The following is a 21,747-nucleotide window of genomic DNA, read 5'->3' as shown; positions in this document are numbered from 1 at the left end:
GGAGGGAGGGAGCGAGGGAGGAGGGAGCGAGGGAGCGAGGGAGCGAGGGAGGAAAAGCAAAGGGCGCTGGGCACACTTGTCCACGCACACCCTCGGCAGAGTTTTCTCTCACCAGCGACACTCAAGGGCATGCAAATGCTATGTTAATGGTTGTTAACTGCATTGTTAAGAAATCCCTAACTAAACACTGATCTGCATTTGCGTGAGTCCTTGAACATGCACAAACGTCCATCTTCCGACAGGTCGGGAGGACGCTGGAGGATGGTGGGAGAGCGCCTGTTCGTTTGCTCACAGCGCTTGACGCCAGCCTTAGTACTTGGGGAAAGTTACTTTGCCTTCAAAGCAAACTAAATACTTCAAAAAAATTGTACAAAGGATGGTGGGGGAAATTTTCCTTCTCTGATCAACTTCTAGTTCCTAGAGGGAACAGAAGGCGGAGTGGGGGGGGGCGGAGTGGGGGTTTGCAAGCCAGACTTGCTACTGTGTGGGTACACAGGAACACACAGGAGTTTACTCTGCAAATATATAAATAAATACATACACATACATACATACATACATACATACACATACATACATACATACACACATATACACACACATACATACATACACATACATACATACATACACATACATACATACATACACACACATATACACACACACATACACATAGATACATACATACACATACATACACACATACACACACACATACATATATACACAACTTCACACAGACTTGCTGTTGCAGTTGACAGTATCTGGTGAATGTCCATCCAGGTTAGTAGGGGAAGACATTCTTCATTCTTACCAATGGCTCCAGAGTAGCCAAAGGTCACTAGTTTCATCAACCATTCTCCTATTATCAAGCTTTTAGCGTTTTTTGTTTGTTTTGCTTTTTAATGAAACTACATCACAGTGGATTTGACTTCATCAAATTCGAGCATTTCTTTAGGACGGAAGCTCTTCAAGGTTCTGGGAGGGTCTTGTGTTTACTGTTGTTTGCTTGTTTGTTTACTGGGTGTACTGATTTTATGTTACTGGTTTCACACAGACGACGGCTCTCCAGTACACCCTCAGTTCCCTCTCCTCCTCCCCTGCCATCCTATTTCCTCTTGCTTCTCTTCTGCCTTTTTTTTTTTCATTTTTGAAACCAGAACATTTATTTTATGACTGACTGAAATCCTCAAGATGAACTGGATGCTGCCACAGCCGCCCTCTGGGGTTTAGATGATGTCCCTTCACGGAATCCATGTCTGAATCTTCCATAGACAGATTTTAGATGCCTCATCCGCCCAGTCCTGAAGTGTTTCATCTCTTAGCCTTGGCACTCTGGTTATACTTTCTCCTGCGCTTGGCAGGATAGCCACATTTGCCACAGGTCGGCTTCTGAGGGTGATAGGCCACGGAGCCACAGAGGCGGCACCACGTGTGTGCATCTTACTGCGACGCTTTCCAAAGGATGACGTTTCTTGCTTCTGCCACCGAGGCCAAAGAGGCTGGAAGAGCTCTCTTCTGCTTTCATGTCGTGTGTGTGTGTGTGTGTGTGTGTGTGTGTGTGTGTGTGTGTGTGTGTGTATACACACATATGTGATTTCCAGTGTGTCTGAAGGATTCTAGGACCCCAAAGTGTGAGAGAACAAGTATTTTTGTCTTTCTGATTCTGTCTTATTTCACTTAACTTCAGTTAATACAATACACTCCAGCTGCATCTATTTCCCAGTAAATGACTTCTTTAATTTTAAGCATACTTCTTTAATAAAGAGACTCCATTTTTTATAAATCTCTGTGCGCATGTGTGGCAAGCTGCAGCGCTTGTATGGCAGTCAAAGGACAACTTTCTGTGAGTCTGCTCTCTCCTTCCACTGTGTGGATCTGTGAGATGGAAACCAGGTCACCAGACCCAGTGGCAAATGCCTTGACCCACCGAGCTCTCACCAGCCCCCAATTTAATTCTTCTTCATGGCTGAATAAAACTCCATTGTGTTACCATGTTCTATTTATCTGTTCATCTGTTGACAGACACCTCTGCAGATCCTGTATCTTAGCTATTGTGAATGGGGCTGCAGTCCACCGCCCCCGCCCCCCCACCAAGTACTTTTCACGTTGTATCCATTTGTGTTTCTATTAGCAGTTTCAGAGAACCTAATTACTCTGACTCTGGCCAGCAGTTTTCCTCGTCTGAGAAATACAATGTTTCAAAAATCCCAAGGACCCTCAAGCTGCTCCCCTGGTCCCTTCTGTGACTTAACGTGAGCCTGAACACTTTCTCGTTTTACTTTATTTTTAAAGATTTGTTTATTTTTACTTTATGTATATGAGTGTTTTGCCTTCATGTATGCCTATGCACCACATGTGTGTGCAGCATCCATGGAGGTCAGAAGAGGGTGCCGGATAACCTGGAACCAGAGTCCCGTTTCTGTCCTCTGAAAGAGCAGCCAGTGCTTAACCACTGAGCCATCTCTCCACCTGACACTTTTCACTTTAATTAACCACTTGTGTTTCTTCTTCTCTGGATAATTTGTTCAGTTTTCCACTGTACTGGCCAGCTTTGGCCCTGGCCTTGAGCGGCTGGGTGTGTTCTGACTCCGAGACTCTTCTCTGGGTCTGTGTTTAACTCTCTCACTCTCTGCAGAAGCGCTTGCTCAGAAGTACTCTACTGGTCATTGCTTTCCTCTAAATGCTTTTTGTGTTATTCCTTGATTTTTTTTTAAAGATTTATTTATTTATTATGTATACAGCATGTATGACCAGAAGAGGGCGCCAGATCTCATTAGGTGGTTGTGAGCCACCATGTGGTTGCTGGGAATTGAACTCAGGACCTCTGGAAGAACAGTCAGTGCTCTTAACCTCTGAGCCATCTCTCCAGCCCTCTTCCTTGAGTTTTGAAGCTCCGTTTTTCATAGTTAAGTGTTAATTTGGTACTGTATGCAGTGACAGATGGATCACCTTATTCCAAACAATGAGCTAACTGTCCAAAGCCCATGTCTTTAACAGTCCTGTCTTTCCTCCAGCTAATTTGAAATGCCATCCTTGTAGAATATTCAGGATCCCTGCGGGCATGTGGATCTGCTTCGAGGGTCTCCTTGGAGTCACACCACTTTAGTGAGTCTGGATTCAGAACAGATTTTGCTGTGTGGCTGTGTAGGCATCATCTCCTCTTTTGTTTTTGGTGTGTGTGTGTGTGTGTGTGTGTGTGTGTGTGTGTGTGTGTGTATAACTTTGTAAATACAAAACATATATTTGTTCATTTGTTTCACACAGGGTCTCTCTATGTATAGCCTTGGCTGTCCTGGAATTCGTTATGTAGACCAGGCTGGCCTCAAATTCACAGAGGTCTTCCTGAGTCTGCCTCTCAAGTGTGCCACCACACCCAGCTCTGGTTGGATGATTTTTATTGTCATAGTCACACTGTACATGGTGATGGGTGCACAGTGCCATTTTTCTTGAGGCTGGGGAGATGATTCTCAGTAAAGCACCCATGGTGGGGGCAAAGGGGGACTGTGGTCCCCGTGCCAGGAAGTGGAGACAGGAGGATCCTTGGAGTTTGCCAACAGTCTAACCAATCCATGAGCTCCAGGTTCATTGTGAGATTCTATCTGAAAAACTGAGGTGGAAATAATAGCAGAAGATACCTGACATGGACCTCTGGCCATCACACACTTGAAAACATATACACATACGTATTCACAAAAGACATTTTCATACACGTGTATCATGGACTTTGACTAATTTCTCCCTCCTTTCCATTTCTCTCCCTTCGATTATTCCCATTTGTTCCCCAAGCCATGCTTCTGCTTTTAATCCTGTATACACTTATATGTACATACCTGCTTTCATATATCTACATAATATATATCCAGAGATGAGGGAAACATAGCATTTGTATTCTGAATTTGGCTCATTTCACTTAATACAATGATTTCTGTTTGCATCCATTTTCGTGCAAATTTCTTAAGTTGATTCTTATTTCTGGCTGCACAAAACTCCGTTGTAGATATCCACTACATTTTCTCTGTCCATTCATCTGTTGATGGCCAGCTAGACTGCAATAAAATTGGATGGGCAGGGGTCTCCAACATGTTAAATTTTGCCTCCCCCCCCCCCCCCCCCGAGACAGGATTTCTCTGTGTAGCCCTGGTTGTCCTGGAACTCACTCTGTAGACCAGGCTGGTCTCGAACTCTGAGATCCACCTCTCTGTCTCCCCAGTGCAAGGATCAAAGGTGTACGCCTCCGCTGCCACCATCACCACCACCGGGCTGCCTCTTTTTTAAAGACTTTTCCTTAACTATTTTAATTTCCACAGTAGACACAAGAGTGAATTTCCCACAAGGAGTTTTTATAATGGCAACATTCTATTTCTGAATCAAGGTAGGAAGAGTCTTGTCTCACTTAGAAGTCAACACATTAAAGCTAGGCATGGTGGTATGGACCTGTAAACCCAGCACTCCAGAGGCTGAAGCAGGAAGATTGCTGAGTTCAAGGCCAGTCTGGGCGACAGAGCACGACCTTGTCTCATAAAAACAAAATGAAAATGAATAACAACAAAGGCACACACAAGCAGCTTCTTGCAGAAAAGGGCCTTCCTGGGGCGAGGTAGGAAGTGAAGCAAGGGAGGACCACTGTCAGGATCCCGTGGGAGAGGGGCCAGAGGGGCCCCGTTTGGCCTGGAGATTGGGTTTGTAACTTCCACATTTGTTTGTTATCTTCTCTGCTCCCACTGTTACCTTGTTGTTTTGTTTAAAATTTATTTTTTATTGAATTAAAATTAATTTAAATTTATTACTTCTCCTCCTTGCCCACACAGGACCTCTGGAAACAGAGCCTTGTCTACTTTGCTGGTCCCTATGACCTCAGATTCTAGAACAGTGCTTGGCACATTGATAAAGATCTATTGATCCATTAAATAGATATGACTTTTCTTATTTACATAATGGGATAATACTGTACATGTTATTTATTTTTAATGTATTTTCTAATAATATTTTATTTTATGTGTATAACAGCTTTGCAAGTGCATATGCATCTGCACCATGCATATGTGTATGTGTACCACATACATGGAGTACCTGGGGAGGTCAGAAGAGGCTTCAGATTCCCAGGAACTGGAGTTACAGATGGTTGTGAGCTGCCATGTGGGTGCTGGGAACTGAACCAGGGTCCTCTGTAAGAGCAGCAAGTGCTCTTAACTGCTGACCCATCTCTTCAGGCCCCTAAACGTGTTCTTTTATAAGTTACTTTCTTGCACTTCATGTCAGGTCACATGATCATTCCCTCCCTCTTTTTCACTTCTACCAGATGTTTTATAGTATGGGTCACAGTGTGTTCAGTCATCTCCCTGTGGGTAACATTGAGGATGCTTTGAAAAAGAAATTTTCATTGTTATTGTTTCTTTGAGACTGGGTCTCACTGTGTAGCTCAGGCTTGCCTGGAACTCATAGAGATCCACCTGCCTCTGCCTTTTGAGTGCTGAGATTAAAGGTGTGCACTGCCATGCAAGCCTATGTTTTGAGGTTTTAGTTTGTGTATGTGTGGGTATGGGGGTATCATACATGCATAGGTAGAGACCAGAAGTCAACATTAGGTATCTTCCACAATTGTTCTCCATGTGTTGTTATTATTTATCTTTTGTTTTGTGTGAGTATCTACCTGCATACATATACATGCACCACACAGGTAGAGAACTCACAGAAGCCTGAGAGGACTTTGGATCCCCTAGAACTTGATGTTACACATGGTTGTGAGCCACCACATGGGTGCTGGGACCAAAGCTGGGTCCTCTGCAAGAGCAGGAAGTGCTCTTAACTGGTAAGCCTTCTCTCCAGCCACTTCACCTTGTTTTAAACCTGGAACTCATCAATTTATTTAGCTGGCTGGCCAGTGAGCTCCAGGGACCAGCCTGTCTAGGCCCCCACTCCTGCCGAGATTGGTGCTTGGAATTTGAACTCAGGTCCCCATGCTCATGCAGCAATCCTCTTGCCCACGGAGCTATTTCTGCTCAACAGTATTTCCACCCAAGTGTTTATTGTATGTTTTGGTCTTTGGTGTTTTGCTCAGACACGCTTTCCACTTTAATGGAGTCAGACACATCCTTTGTGTTTCTTCCAGTCTCCTGTGTTCTGTGTGCTTAGAAAGCTCCTAATAGAATGGGGCATGGTGTCTCATGCCTTTAGTCCTGGCACTCTGGAGGCAGAGGCAGGCGGGTCTCTGTGAGTTTGAGAACAGCCTGGTCTGTAGAGTGAGTTCCAAGACAGCCAGGGCTAAGACACCCTGTGTTGAAAAAAAGGCAAGCTCCTAACAAGCAAGGTCATAGGAAAGTGTCCTGGAGATGGAGAGACAGTTCAGCAGTTAAGAACAGAAACCTGAGTTCAATTCCTAGCACCCACATGGCAGCTCACAATTCTCTATAACTCAGGTTCCAGAAGATCTAATGCCTTCTTCTGTGATCCTAGGTCACCAGGTCCACACATGGTACACAGACATACATGTAGCCAAACACTTATACACATAGAAATAAAATGAAGTAAATCTGAAAGAAAAAGGAAGTATCATACCATATTTTTGTAATGTCTTTACCATATTAATTTTTTTTACTTTTTTTTTTTTTTTTTGGTTTTTCGAGACAAGGTTTCTCTGTGTAGCTTTGCACCTTTCCTAGAACTCACTTTGGAGACCAGGCTGGCCTCGAACTCACAGAGATCCGCCTGCCTCTGCCTCCGGAGTGCTGGGATTAAAGGCGTGCGCCGCCGCCGCCGCCGCCGCCGCCGCCGCCGCCGCCGCCGCCGCCACCACCTGGCCTTTTTTACGATTTTTAATTCACCATTTTATAATAGATCACTTGCTCTGCGATTTACTTGAAACTTGATATTTTTGGTGTGAGAAAAAGTTTTCACTTAATTTTATTCCAAATAGATGATTTGTGGCCACCAGTCTATTTAAGCTCTCTTATAAGCACAGCCTGTCCTCATTTGGAATGTCCCTTACAGGCGGGAGGAATGGCTCAGCAGTTAAAAGCACTCGCCACTCTTGTAGGGGACCAAAAATCAGTCCTTAGCACCCATTTTGAGTGGCTCACAACCAACTGTGTCTAACTCCAGCTCTAGGGGATCCAACAACCTCTTCTGGCCTCTGTGGGCACTGCACACACATGCGGGGCAGGCTGGAGGTGGATAGTTTTAGAATGTCCACACATGTCTGACAGTGAGTGTACCCTCCATCCGATTGCCTATTCCAGGGCTGCCGTTTGAACACCATTCCATTCCTGTCACATTCACACCCCACTTCTTTACCTAATATATTAGTATAGCGAAAAGTGTGTTCTAGGAATTCTCAGATTCTTTTGAAACCTCAAAGCCTGTCCCCAGTGACACACTTCCTCCAGCAAAGCCACACCTCCTAAACTTACCCAAACAGCACCACTAGGGGGCTAAGTATTCAAACACCTGAGCCCCTGGGAGATATTCTCATTCAAATTTAACCTACACATGGGTTAAGTTTTTTCTAGTAAACATTAAAATAAGTTTTGAAATGGCAGGTGTTTCTCATGTCCTGTGTGTGTGTGTGTGTGTGTGTGTGTGTGTGTGTGTGTGTGTGCGCCAGAAGAAGAGGCCAGAAGAAGGTATTGGATCCCTTGGAGCTGGAGTGAGTTACAGGCAGTTGTGAGCTGTTGGACATGAGTGCTGGGAACCAAATTCAAGTCCTCAAAGAGCAGCAAACACTTTTTTTTTTCAAGAATTTATTTATTATGTATACAGTGTTCTGTCTGCATGTATCCCTGCAGGCCAGAAGAGGGCGCCAGATCTCATTACAGATGGTTGTGAGCCACCATGTGGTTGCTGGGAATTGAACTCAGGACCTCCGGAAGAGCAGCCAGTGCTCTTAACCTCTGAGCCATCTCTCCAGCCCCTCATGTGCTGTTTTAAATCATCTTACAGCCCACAGAGACACGGGGAACCATTACCATGTTCCCTCTCTGTTGATGAATCTGTGTGTTGGCTGACACCAGCCCACCCTGGCTTTGTAGTTTGTTTTTGTGGTGGTTAACTTATATTTCGAAATCAACAACAGGCCCTCAAGAAGTTGTAAGATGAGTGCGGAAAGATCTCAGGTAGCCACCAGCCAGCCTGGCTTCCCTCGTCGGGAGCGTCTCACAAACATCCAGGGCACATTATCAGATCCAGGAGACAGTCGGGAGTGGTGCTGTACACAGGCAATCCCAGCACGCAATCCCAGCACATAGGAGGCAGAAAAAGGAGGGTCAAAAGTTCAAGACCAGCTGGAGCTACATAGAGAGTTCCAGGCTAACCTGGACTTCAGGAGATTTTGTCTCAAAAACACAAAACAAAATAAAAAACAAACAAGAAAACTGCCGGGGGGTTAGTCCGAGAAACTGAGCCACAGACCTTCCCTGAGCTCCATCTGTGTGTGCTGTCACTCATCTCTGTTTCCCATAGTTCTGTGATGCCTTGTCACATGCATGGGTTCAGAAGATGACTGAAATGCAGAACCACTGCCCCACCACAAAGGGCTTCTCTTTTCTTTCTTAAAAAAATTAAGGACTTATTGTATTTTTAATCCTACCGATACCTGTGTGTGGGTATGGGCACAGAAATGTGGGTGCCCTCAGAGGCCAGCGGTGCCAGTTCTCTTGCAGCTGGAGTTACAGGCCAGCTGTGAGATGTGAACCGGCTGCTGGCAGCCGAACCCAAGTCCTCCGGGAGAGCAGCAAGTGTTCTTAGCTGCTGAGCCATCTCTCCAGTCTTTCTGTATTTTATTTTTATTTTTATTTTTATTTTTGTAAAGCCTGGGCTGTCCTGGAATTGTACTGTGTAATCTAGGTTGTCCTTGACCTCACAAAGATCCACTACTTCTGCCTCCCAAATGCTGGAATTAAAGTCACGCACCACCACCCCTGGCCCACAAAGGGCTTTGCAACGCTCCCCTTGTGTGGTCAAATCGTTCATCTGCCCCAGTCCCTGGCAGTCACTGCTCTGCCCTCCCCCTCCATCGGTTAGTCATTCTGATGTTATATAAACAGAAGCTTGTGTACATGACATCTGGGAACTGGCGTCTATTTATTTTTTTATGTATATGGGTGTTTTGCCTGCAAGTATGTCTGTATCACATGCACGTAGTGCCTGGAAGGCCAGAAGAAGGCATCAGATCCCCCTGGAACTAGAGTTAGTTACCAGAGATTGTGATCTGCTCTGGGTGTGTTGAGACTTGAACACAGATCTTCTGGAAGAGCAGTCAGTGCTCTTGAGCTCTGAGCCCTCTCTCCAGCTCTGGCTTCTTCACTGAGCTCCCTGAGCACACCAACTTTGTCAACAATGACGCTTCTTCACTTCTGAATAGTTTCTCCCACCAGCCCGCTGCTGAAAAAACACTTGCTTAGTTCCCTTTGGAGGCCATTAAAAGGAAATGTGGGGCCAGGGTGTAGCCCAGTTGGCCGATTGCTTGCCTATCATGCATGAAGCCTTGGACTCAATTCAGAGCACCAAACAAACCAAGCATGGTGGATTATGTCTGTAATTCCAGCAGGAAGATCAGGAGTTCAAGCTCATCCTCAACTACAAAGAGAGTTTGTAGACAGCCTAGAATCATGAGACCCCCATCTCAAAAACAAACAGGGCCTAGAAAGATGGCTCAGCGGTGAAGAGCACTGGCTACTCTTCTAGAAGACCTGGGTCTGATTCCCAGCACCCACGTGGCATCTCCCAACACTAGTCCCAAGGGATCAAGTACTTCTTCTGGCCTCCAAGGGCACACAAGTATGAACACAAGCAAAACACTCACATACATGAAATAAAAATAAGTAAATCTTAATTTTACAAAAGGCACAAAGAAAAGCCGCTGTGTACAGGTCTTTGTGTGGACATAAGATTTCACTTCTCCAGGACAAACACTCAGGAACACAGTCACAGGGTTGTTGGTTGGTTGTTTCTTTAACTCTCTCAGTTACCACAGGCTGGCTTCCAGAGTGGCTGGATCGTTTTTTACCAGAGATCCGGTGTCTGCATCCTCCGTGGCCTTCGGCATGCTCAGTGTCCTTTTCCTTTCTCCTCCTCTTTGCTCCCCACCCCCACCCCCCACCCCACCCCCACCCCACCCCACCCCCAGCATTCCTGATTTCTTCTGTTCTAGCAGGCACACCTCACTGCGGCTCTAAACCACTTCCCGCAAACACTAGGGATGTGGAACACGCTTCCCTGGGTTCTCCTGTGTGGCTTGACACTGGGTGGTGGTCAGTGGTTGCTTTTCTTGTGTAGTGGCCCTGAGGGAGAGAACTGACCTTACTCACCCACAGAGATGGCAGTGCTCCTCCCAGCTCCTCCTCGGAAGAGCAGAGGATGTGCCCAGGTGTGGCTTGACCTCCTGGTGTTCAGGCTCAGAAACTTCAGGGTGACTCAGGGAGCCGCCCAGAAAAGGTGTGAAGCCTACGCTTCCAGTTCTAAGCACCCTCCCTCCCGTCTGTCCCTGCAGATAGCCTGGTCTGACCTGCACCTTTGAAGATGGGCTCTCTGGGAGTGGGAAGGAAGCCTTTGGTCTCATCTCACCACGGTTAATAGTGGAAGCTGAGCAGACAGAACCAGCCCCTTCACAAGGGTTCCATACTCTTCTAGAATATGGAGAGTATTGGACCTAGGGCGCTAAGCAGTCCCAGGAGGCCCACGGTCCCTACAACACACCAATTACAAGACCTTCATCCATCAGACTTACTGGGCTCCGAGCCTGGATGGGACCTGGGCTGGCAGGGTTTGGTCCCCTCTGAGCAATGATGTCCTTCTTCCCCGACATCATCCCATCCCCACCCCCACTCACCACTTCCAAGGCTGATTGCACATGAAGATGGGACCAGAGCCAGAGCACACCCTGAAGGTCGAACAGCCACTGGGGCAAACAGGAGCCATAAGGGTCAGGTCATGCCATGGGAGTGGGAAGAAGGGGCTGAGGCTACCTATCTGGAGCAGAATTTCTAAAAGGAGGACTACAGTCCTTCGGGGACGCAAGGCAGGCAGCAGCCCCAAATAGACACCTTGTCTCACGTTCTCCAAGGGAACAATGGGCTTTTCCAGAAGATTCCTTCTTGCCCATTGCTAAAGTCTTGGCTGAAACTTACCAACTGTATTAAGGACGTCCCACAGCATGTTCGTGAAGTGAGACGAGAGTGACTGGGAGCTGATGTTTGCACATTGCGGGGCTGAACCCCGGGCCCTGTGCCTCCTAGGCAAGCGCTCCCTCCGCTGGACTGCATCTCCAGACCCTGCTTGTTGCTGTTGCTGTTATTGCTTGTTGAGGAAGGCTCTCACTGTGTGGCCTAGGCTAGCCTTGAACTTGCAGTCTTCCTGCTGACATCACCCTAGTGGTGGGATTACAGGAGTGTGCTAAACAGGGTGTTTCTAGGGTTTATTGAATACTGACAGTGGGACCTTCAAGAAGTTACTTAAAACTTGCTCCTTGTCTATAAAGTAGGGAAATGACAGTTCCATCTCCATGGAGACACTGAGAAGGTTCAAACTTAAGACCAACCCCTGGCCCAGGGCAGGGGCTGAAGAACCTGACCCCTTTGCTGCTACTGTTGTTGCCTGTTTACGTGTACATAATGTGTTAGGACTAAACCCACTACCCTGTCAGCCCCACCCTCACACCCTGGGCTCCCTCTTCCCCACAAGTCTCCTGCTTTCATATCTTTAAAATATATTTTAATTATGTGTATGTGTCTGTGGGGGCATATGTGCACATGTGTATCATACCATGAGGCCAAAAAAGGGTGTAGGATCCCCCAAAGGTGGAGTTACAGGTCTTGTGAGTCTCCCAATGTGGATGCTGGCAACAGAACCCAGGTTCTTCGCAAAAGCAACAGTCACTTTTCACTGCTGTGCGGTATCTCCAGCCCCTTCTCACCCTTCTGGACTACCGTGTAAGAAGCCAGTTTAGAAGCGGCTTGCTTCCAAGCACGTAGCAAAAGCTGTTTCTGCGCCCCCTGGTGGAAATGAGGATCCTTGCAGCTGCAGGAGATGGCATGTTGCAGGGGCTTCCTGAGCGGCGCTGGTTTTGTTTGGTGACAGGGTCTTATATCCCAGGCTGGCCTTGAACTCTGGTCCTCCTGTTTCTACTTCCCAAGTGCTGGGCTTGCAGGCATGCTGCACCGTGCCCTGCTGAGCTGGTGGTAAGCTTTCCAGGCTGCAGCTGGTCTCCTTGTGTGCCTGGTGGATCCCACGGGCACAGTGCTGCCTTATCCCACCGTCTGATTATTACCTGTGCTAACAGATTTCACATCAGTGGTGGGGAGCTTAGATTACAGCATTTCCCCTCTCTGGGCGCTTTGTGGTGCTCTGTGGTGATCGTAGGCTGTAGGCTTTGGCCTTTCTTAAACGGACCCCAAAGCACTAAGGAGGGTTCTGTGTGAAAGATATTGGCCTAAAGCCTGAGATGGCTCAGCTGTACAGGGACACAGAGAGTGGGTTAGTTCCCTGGCTGGAAGATAACCCAGCAGCCTAGTAGGGTGGTACCAGCTTTTGGGCCCCTCCTGGGGTTTCCAGCTTCTCTTCTGCCCTCTGTATCACATCAGCTAACATCCTTCTGGACCCCAGGAGGGACCAGGGCTCCATGTCTCCAGAAAGCATTCTGTGACTGACCACACTCAGTTCTAATCCATCTTCTCTGGACATGAGGACTTGGTCTGTTTTGTCCCAGCTAGTTACTCTGCAAAGGGAACAGAATCCTGGATGAGTCACAATGAGTCCTTTCTGCCCAGGCCATGATAGCCAACCTCCCTCTCATACCCCTCTCCCCCTCCCTCCCTCCCTCCCTCCCTCCCTCCCTCCCTTTCGACTTCCCTCTATCTCTACCTACCTACCTATCCATCCATCCATCTATCTTTATCTCCATACCCATGACATATGACTCCCTGCATGGGGTTGATGAGGAAGCTCGGCTCAGAGAGGCTTAGCAAGTTCTCTGAGATCAAGTATTCAGGCAGGGACCTGAGGATTCTTGATAGGACCTTACCAGGCCTTGAGTTCAAGGTCAGTCTGGGCTATACAGTGAAACCCTGTGAAGAAGATGGAGGAAGAGGAAGAGGAAATAAAAAACACACAGATGATCTAACACAGTGAATTAACCTGGCTCCCTCATGGCCCTTGCAGATGCCAAGGGGACCATTAGAGAAATTGTCCTGCCCAAGGGCCTGGACCTTGACCGACCCAAGAGGACCCGCACCTCCTTTACGGCAGAGCAGCTGTATCGCCTGGAGATGGAGTTCCAGCGCTGCCAGTACGTGGTGGGCCGAGAGCGCACGGAGCTGGCCCGCCAGCTGAACCTCTCTGAGACCCAGGTGAGAGTCAGGCCAGGTTTCCACCATTTGGTGCTGGTATCTGGGCACTGTCTTGGTGTATGAGGCCAAGAACTGACATGGGGGCATGACTTGGGAGGAACATACACAAGTGAGGGGAAAACTTAGAGCCATGGCTAAGGCAGGGCCAATAGTGTCAACAAGAGGGCTGGGCTGTGAGTGGTGACACATGCCTGCAATCTTAGCACTCAGGGGGTGGGGGCTGAAGTATAAAGGATTGGAAGCCAGCCTGGACTGCACAGCGAGACCCTATCCTGGAGCAAACAAAATTTAAAAGATGAAGAAGGAAGGGAAGAAGGAAAGAAGAAGAGAGGAAGGAAAGAAGAAGAGAGGAAGGAAGAGAGGAAGAGAGGAGGAAAGGGGAAGAGAGGAGGAAAGGGGAAGAGAGGAGGAAAGGGGAAGAGAGGAAGGAAAGGGGAAGAGAGGAAGGAAGAGAGGAAGAGAGGAAGGAAAGGGGAAGAGAGGAAGGAAAGAGGGAAAGAGGAAGAGAGGAAGGAAAGGGGAAGAGAAGAGGAAAGAGGAAGAGAGGAAGGAAAGGGGAAGAGAGGAAGGAAAGAGGGAAAGAGGAAGAGAGGAAGGAAAGGGGAAGAGAAGAGGAAAGAGGAAGAGAGAAAGGAAAGGGGAAGAGAGGAAGGAAAGGGGAAGAGAGGAAGGAAAGGGGAAGAGAGGAAGGAAAGGGGAAGAGAGGAAGGAAAGGGGAAGAGAGGAAGGAAAGGGGAAGAGAGGAAGGAAAGGGGAAGAGAGGAAGGAAAGGGGAAGAGAGGAAGGAAAGGGGAAGAGAGGAAGGGAAGGGGAAAAGAGGAAGGAAAGAAGCAAGGAGAAAAATGGGAGAAGGTTCAGTGGGTAAAAGCACTTGCTGGGCAAACCTGAGTTCAAATCCTCAGAAGACACATTGAAAACCCAAATGTGAGCATCTGTAATCCCCTTGCCCCTATGTGGAAATGGGAGACAGAGGAGAGTCTCTTCACCCTTCTTGAGGTAGAGGCCAAAGGGTCAGAAGTTCAAGGTCATCCTTGGCTACAAAGTGAGCTCGAGGCCAGTCTGGGCTACATGAGACCCTGTCTCAAACCACACAAACAGCCCAGAACCGGAAATGAGAAGAGATGTGGTTTAGATAGAAGGAAAGGTGAGAGAGCCTGACTCGGTGGTCCCCTCCCTCAACTGGTCAAGGGACGGGCTAAGGACAAGTGCCAAACCCCAGGACTGATGGAGTCACCAGTTTAAATAAGTGCTACTCTGGCTCTTCAGCAATCATCTGCAGTACCAGTACATTGCCCCTGCCCTGGAAGTCCAAAGCAGCGGACTAGAGGGACCTAGCCCAGGAAAAACCAAGCTGCCTTCACACTAAGACATCCAGATTCCGTATGAGCCCATGGTCTCAGGGAGTGGCCTTTGAAGGACAAAAGTCTAATGCATGCCTATCATCCCTGCATTCAGGAGGCTGAGGCAGGGGGATGCAGAGTTTAAAGCCAGCCTGGGCTTCACAGGGAGACCTTGTCTGATTTCTAAATTATTAATGGCATTTTCATTTTCAAATGAACAAGCCTTAGAATCAAGCACTAACCTCAGGCCCAAGGAGATATTCTCCCAGAAAAAAAGACTCTCAGTCCTGGAAACTACGCTCCTGATGTGGGCCTTTGTGGCCCAGCAAAATATCAGGACATGAAGCCACCAAGCATTCCTTGAGATCCAGGCATCCAAGATGGCAGCCTGCAGAGAACCTCTGCAGAGCACTAAGGAGCCCAGCGGAGCAGTCAGTGCCTGGGAAACACCCCACAGGACAATGCCCTGGCCCTTCAGGAGTCAGCCAGCAATGGCTTCCCAGAAGAGGGATAGAGCAGAGTCTGAAAGAATCAGTACAAGCGGCAGGATGAATAAAAGGCTTCTTGGTGAGCCTGTCTCAAAGTCACTGAGCCCCATGAACCAGCCTCCAGGAGCCCTGGGATCGATGATGAGATACAGAGGCTCGGGTTCTGAGGGCGATCTACCTGCAGCACATTGGAATCGCCCACAGGGTTTTCTAGAACTCCCAACGCCAGGACAGAAGAGACTGGAGAGGTGGCTCAGCAGTTAAGGCACTGGCTATTCTTTCAGAGGACCTGGGTTCAATTCCCAGCACCCACATGGCAGCTCACAACTGTCTGTAACTCTACTTCCAGGGTATCTGACACCTTCACTGAACCAATGCACAGAAAATAAATTTTAAAAAAAGAAAAAGAAAAGAAAAAAAGAAATCCTTGCTGTGGGATAGTCTGTATGTCAAATGTGTTGCTGATTGGTCAATGAATAAATCACTGATTGGTCAGTGGCCAGGCAAGAAGTATAGGCGGGACTAAGAGAGAGGAGAATTGAGAGAACAGGAAGCTGGGGGAGGGAGACACTGCCAGCCGCCATCAGGATAAGGAAGATGTAAAGTACCGGTAAGCCACGAGCCACGTGGCAAGGTATAGATTAATAGAAATGGATTAATTTAAGCTGTAAGAACAGTTAGCAAGAAGCCTGCCACGGCCATACAGTTTGTAACCAATATAAGTCTCTGTGTTTACTTGATCGGGTTTGAGCGGCTTGGGACTGGCGGGTGAGAGAGATTTGTCCTGACTGTGGGCCAGGCAGGAAAACTCCATCTACAAATCCTGGTATCTCCATCCTGACCCAACTCGGACAGAAAAGATTTGGAATGAGCCCTGGGCACTAGGATTTACAATGTGCACAGGAAATGTGTGCACAACCAGACTTAAGAGTCCATGTATGACAAGTAGAATGCCAGGTCCTAGCCCCAGCCCAACCTCCCCTTAGCCTTCTCTCCACGTGTCTAGGGCCTGCCTGCTGGGAGACCCTGCCCGTGTCTTCCTCTCCTTCTGCTCACAGAACTCTGCCACGGCAGGGTGCAGTGGGGAGCACGGTCCCCTAATTTTGTCATTCTGCATTCGCCATACCCCTGGTCATTGTCACCCCCAAAAGGGTTCGTACCTTTCCCTGTGAGACATTCAGCTTTCCCAGCACAGGAGGAGTCATGACTTTGGACTCTCTCTGTCTGTCTGTCTGTCTGTCTGTCTGTCTGTCTCTCTCTCTCTCTCTCTCTCTCTCTCTCTCTCTCTGAGCGACTCAAGTGGCTGGACCTCCGAGGTCCTATGAAAGCCGGAAAGGATGAGAAAATCTCCCCAGCCTTTCCCTCCAGGGCCTCAGGGCCACCGTTGCTCCTCCGCATACTGTCCCTGCTCATGCGTGAGAAGCTGGGACAGAAACTCAGTTAACAGAGTATTTGTCTAGCGTTCACAGCGCCCTGGGTGGCATCCCTGGCATCGTGTACAACTGGATGCGGTGGTGTAGGCCTATAATTCAGCACTGTAATCCCAGCAAGAGGTTCAGAAGTTCAAGGTCACCCTCAACTACATAGCAAATTTGAGGCCAGTCTGGGATCATGAGACCCCGTCTAAATAAATACAAATAAACATGTGGCAGTTGGTTGACTGGCTTGGATTTCAGTTTAGAGGTCTGGGCGTAAGGCAGTGTTGGGAATTACCTACACATAAGTGATGTCTAAGACCAGATACCTGGCTAAGAGCAAAGTGTGTTGGCCATGAAGGGGCAATCCGATCCTTCAGTGGACCCCCAGACTCCACCTCCCGTCTGCCAACATGCTCCCATTGGCCAGAGTCAGAGCAGCAGCGAAGGGGTGTCTATACTTTGAGACTTGAGGTCTCCAGTCAGTTCCTCGGTCCAGGTTGTTGTGAAGTGACACTAACAGTCTGCCCTTCTTTCTCCCCCTGTTCTCCCCTACCCCTTGTGCCCTTTCACCCCACCCCACCTCTGAACTCCCTCTCCTTTTCTCTTGGCTCCGCCTCCTGCTCCTCCTCTTGCCCCTTCCGGAATCCCTGTGTGCCCTCTGCCCCAAGGTGAAGGTCTGGTTCCAGAATCGCCGCACCAAGCAGAAGAAGGACCAGAGCAGAGACCTGGAGAAGCGGGCATCCTCTTCTGCCTCTGAGGCCTTTGCCACCTCCAGCGTTCTGCGACTTCTGGAACAGGGCCGGCTGCTCTCCGTGCCCAGGGCCCCCAGCCTCCTGACACTGACGCCAGGCCTGCCAGGCCTTCCTGCCTGCCACAGGGGCACCTCCTTGGGTGACCCCAGGAACTCCTCCCCAAGCCTCAATCCAGTGCCCTCGGCCTCAGCATCATCCCCTCTGCCAGCCATCTGCTTTTCCACAGCTCCGCTCCTGGACTTGCCTGCCAGCTACAAACTGGGGTCTTCAGCATTTGAGCCCTACATCAGGCTAGAACAACAGAAAGTAGGCAGCCCTGGCCAAAGTGGCAAGAAAGCTGACACTTAAGAGTCCCGTCCCCGTGTGACACTGAGTCCCCAGCACAGCACGACCCCAACCTCCTGGCCCCTGTGGACTGTACTGAGCAGGCCTGGAAGAGAAGGAGTGGGCACAGCATGCTCCTCTCCACCTGCCCTCAGCTCAGAGACTGTACCAAATGACTTTGGTCCCAACGTACTCTCTGATGTGTGTGTCACGTGCGTGTGAGCGTGTGTGTGCATACGTGTGTGCGTGTGTGTCTCACTGAAATAAAGAAGGGAACTGGTCCCAGCAGCACCAACTCACCCCCTTCTGTCCTTGTCCTCAATGTGCAGCAAAATGGGAACCTCAAAAGGGAAGGGGTAGGCCTGGGGCTGGTGTCACAGGTGTGGGTCCACCATTAGCACAGCTTTCATCTGGGCTCCACAGCCCTACAACATCGGGTTAAGCTCTCTCCTACGGGAGCTTTTCTTTCAAATTCAAAATACTTGTTCGGGTGGGCAGTAAGTCCTTCAAGGGGTGGATGGTGCAAGGTGGAAGGAGGTCTGAGAGGGCATCAAAGGTACGCCGGAGCAAGGCTGGACTGGGGAGAGGCCTCTGCAGCATGAAGCACTCAGAAAAGTCTCATTCTGCTCACGGTGCTTCCATTGAACCTTTATTTGTAATAATTATAGATTCTCAGGAAGTCGTTCACCCACTGTGCCAGACTTTTCTAGTTCCCGGGACAAAGTGTGTAGCAGAAGCAAGGTGAGGAGGGAAAGATTTGTTTCAGCTGATTGCAGGAAGGTGCAGTTCAGCTTGGTGGGAAGTCCATCTGTGGGAAGCCCCAGAAGTGAGGTGGTCGGTCACACTGCAGCCTCAGTCAGGAAGCTGGGGTGAACGCTGGTGTTTGGTTCTCATTCTCATTTTCCTGAGTCTGGGCCCCCAGCCCAAGGATTGTTGTCGCCCTCCCCTCCTTATTTAAAACTCGGGAAATGCCCTGACAGTTCTGCACAGACGTATGAATATAGTAGAGGTGATTCTAAATCCCATCAAGGTGACAGTCGAGGTTATCCAACATTCCCACCATCAAGGTGACAATCAAGGTTATCCAGCATCAACCCCCATCAAGGTGATGATTGAGGTTATCCAGCATCACCCCCCTCATCAAGGTGACAATCAAGGTTATCCAGCATCAACCCCCATCAAGGTGATGATTGAGGTTATCCAGCATCAACCCCCATCAAGGTGACAGTTGAGGTTATCCAGCATCACCCCCCATCAAGGTGACAATCGAGGTTACTCAGCATCACCACCCCCACTAACTTGGCACATAAACACATCACTTTTAAACAACAGTATTCTACCCCTGGTCTCTCAATGCTTCTGTTCCCCTCACAGTGTGCAATGTGTTTAGTCTATCTCCACGAGTTCCTGAAGTCTTCACTATTCCACAGTTGGTCAAAGTGTGGAGATCAGACAAACTCTTGACTGAAAGAGCCAACTTTTAAAAATGACACCCTTTCAATACATGGTGGCACAGAATAAGTGTTTCCATTCCAAAAGGGATGCATAGGACACAAGAAGGAAAGAACGAGCCAAGGCAGGACCAGAACCCAGCAGAGGAAACACATCCTGGAGCTCTGGCATCTGGGACCAGGTATCCAGGCAGGGATACAGAGGTGCCAACGGGCTTGGCTAGCTCTGTCTCTTCGTTCCGCCACTTGCAGCACATGTAAGCACCTGTCTTGAGCTAATTCCACGCTGTGTTTACAGCTTTCCTCAACAGATATTCATGGCCCTAGCACCTCCATTACAACTTAAGCTTTACCCTCAGTGTTCCATGCAACAGCTTCTCAGGGCCTCCTTGAAGGAGATTCAAACCTGCCACACATGACCTGGCCTCAACAGCTTTCTAGGACCGTGGTGCAAACCTCCATGGCCCTATATAGCTCTTGCATTTTGCATGCCCTTAAAACTAGCAACAGGTGGCTGCTGCTGCCAAGTTCGGCTATCAGCTTGAGATGTGGTCTGGCCCCTTCTGCTGCAGCTGGAGTGGCCTCTGTGCTCTTCCACAGTCAGATCTCAGAAAACTTGTCGGGGTTCCTCAGTTCAGGCTCTCTTCTTTCAAATGAATTTGCATTTTTACAAGTTGGAGAGTTGGGTGGGTGGGTGATCTTGCCGTCAGAGCCCATTTGCTATTGTTCCAGTGCAGAGTGCCATGTTTCTCTGTGATGGCCCTAACCTCTCGAACAGCCCCAGCTGCTTCCAACCCTGCTTTGACTGTAACGTTAAACTCTCTCTCTTTGACAAACTATACACTTTGTCCTGCATACATGCTGCTCTCTCTCACTGCACAAGATCAGTGAGCAGTAACCATGCTACAGCCTGAATGCTGTCCTGCTGTTTTAATTACTTTTCTATTGCTGTGATAAGACACCACAACTAGAGGCAATTTATAGAGGAGTTTATTTGGGGCTCACAGTTGCAAAGTTAGAGTCATCACCATCATGGCGGGTACATGGCAGCAGGCAGGCATGGTGCTGGAGCAGCAGCTGAAAGCTCATACACAGATCCACAAACAGGAAGAAGGAGAGAGAGAGAGAGAGAGAGAGAGAGAGAGAGAGAGAGAGAGAGAGAGGGAGAGAACTGGGAATGGTGCTAGTCTTTTGAAACCTCAGAGCCCAACCCCAGTGACACACCTCCTCTAACTAGGCCACACCTCCTAATCCTTCCCAAACAGTTCTACCAACTAAGTTCCTAGCATTCAAACATATAAGACTACAGGGGCCATTCCCATTCAAACCACCACACCTGCCATGAGATTTCCTCTGCCAAACAGATCAATCCATCACTTCTAAATTCAGTCTCACTCAAATTCTCAGGATACAGGCAGAATAAATTCAGATTCTTTTCCAGAATACAATATGAATCACATCTAGCCCATTTCATCATAAAGTCCTTATTTCCCTCTGACACGTTGTGTGCTGGGATTCAACTGTCCATGTATCTCTTCAGCATTCTCGTCTTCCACCAGAATGGCCAATGTCACTCTCCTTACACCAATCTAGGGCTCCTCCAGACTGCAGCTGAAAAACTCTTCCGCATTCCTCTCACAAACCAGTTGCAGACGTCTAAGAACCATGTGGCCAGGTTCGTAGTCACAACTCCACTCCTGGTGCCAGTTTCTGTATTAGTTACTTTTTCATTGCTATGACAAAGTACTTGGCAAAGGGAAAGTTTATTTTGGATCATGATTTGAGATTGCGGTATGGTAGGAAAGGCATGGGGATGGCAGGAGTTGGGAGGGCTGTGTATATTTCCTAGATGCTTCTAAGTCCTGTCAAGCTGGCAGTCAAAGTTAACCATCACACCTAATTGCTCACAATGGTAGCAATTTTTAATACCTAGCGTTTATCACACAGAAAAGTAATGCTGGGACCACGGGCGGAAGGAAGCTCACGTCATTTCACCTGTGGTGTAGCCTCATGGAAGCATGCAGTCAGAACTCTGATCCCTCATAGCCATACCCAGCCCTTAACAGCAGAGTTCTTTGACATAATGGGATGCTTGAGAGAGAGAGCAGAGACCTGAAATGGACCAGTGCTCAAGGGAGTGAGCAGGAAGACAGCGCAGACTGATCCAGGGAACATGGTAGCTTCCTGCAGGAGGTGGCCTGTGACTGGCCAGGAGATGAGCCTTTACAGACGACAAGGTGATGGAATTGGAGAGGAAGGAGCACCCAGTATGACTCAGGACAAAGGGTGCAGGGTGTAAGGACAGTGAAAAGACAATCTGCCAGAAATAGAGCATGAGGAGACCAAAGAATGATATGGTGAGGGACAAGGACTTGCCGAAAGTAGGTAAAGCTGAAGCCACACTCACTGTGGGAACTGGGGGGGGGGGCATAGAAATTAGAAAAATGCTGTGCACCCCGCTCTGTCTGTCATTGTGAGCCTTCAGCACCTGGCACCGGGGGCCAGCCACTACAGGATCTGCTCAGCCTGTGCTTGAGAAACCTTCAGAGTTGGTGCGTGCCAGCTTCCCTGTTTACAGTCAACCTGGCAGAGGAGGGGGGAGCAGGGACAGAAGGAAGGGAGGGGTGGCCG

The 21,747-nt window shown here is 48.6% G+C and overlaps 1 protein-coding gene and 1 pseudogene across 1 annotated transcript in view; one reads left to right on the top strand and one right to left on the bottom strand.

The window, feature by feature from the left end:
* Vax2 (ventral anterior homeobox 2) overlaps positions 1-17,697 on the top strand; it is a 28,971-nt gene extending 11,274 nt beyond the window's left edge. Inside the window, exons 2-3 of the mRNA XM_052720275.1 lie at positions 13,156-13,343; positions 17,258-17,697. Coding sequence (XP_052576235.1) covers positions 13,156-13,343; positions 17,258-17,689 — 620 coding nt within the window. The 3' untranslated portion in view covers positions 17,690-17,697. The remainder of the gene's footprint in view (positions 1-13,155; positions 13,344-17,257) is intronic.
* LOC128098620 (60S ribosomal protein L37-like) lies at positions 1,166-10,804 on the bottom strand (annotated as a pseudogene).
* Positions 17,698-21,747: the final 4,050 nt, after the last annotated feature.

This window comes from Peromyscus californicus, unplaced genomic scaffold, assembly GCF_007827085.1.
Source record: "Peromyscus californicus insignis strain IS unplaced genomic scaffold, ASM782708v3 Scaffold_6__1_contigs__length_162567912, whole genome shotgun sequence".
NCBI lineage: Eukaryota > Metazoa > Chordata > Mammalia > Rodentia > Cricetidae > Peromyscus > Peromyscus californicus.
This window is presented reverse-complemented; position numbering and strand designations above follow the sequence as displayed.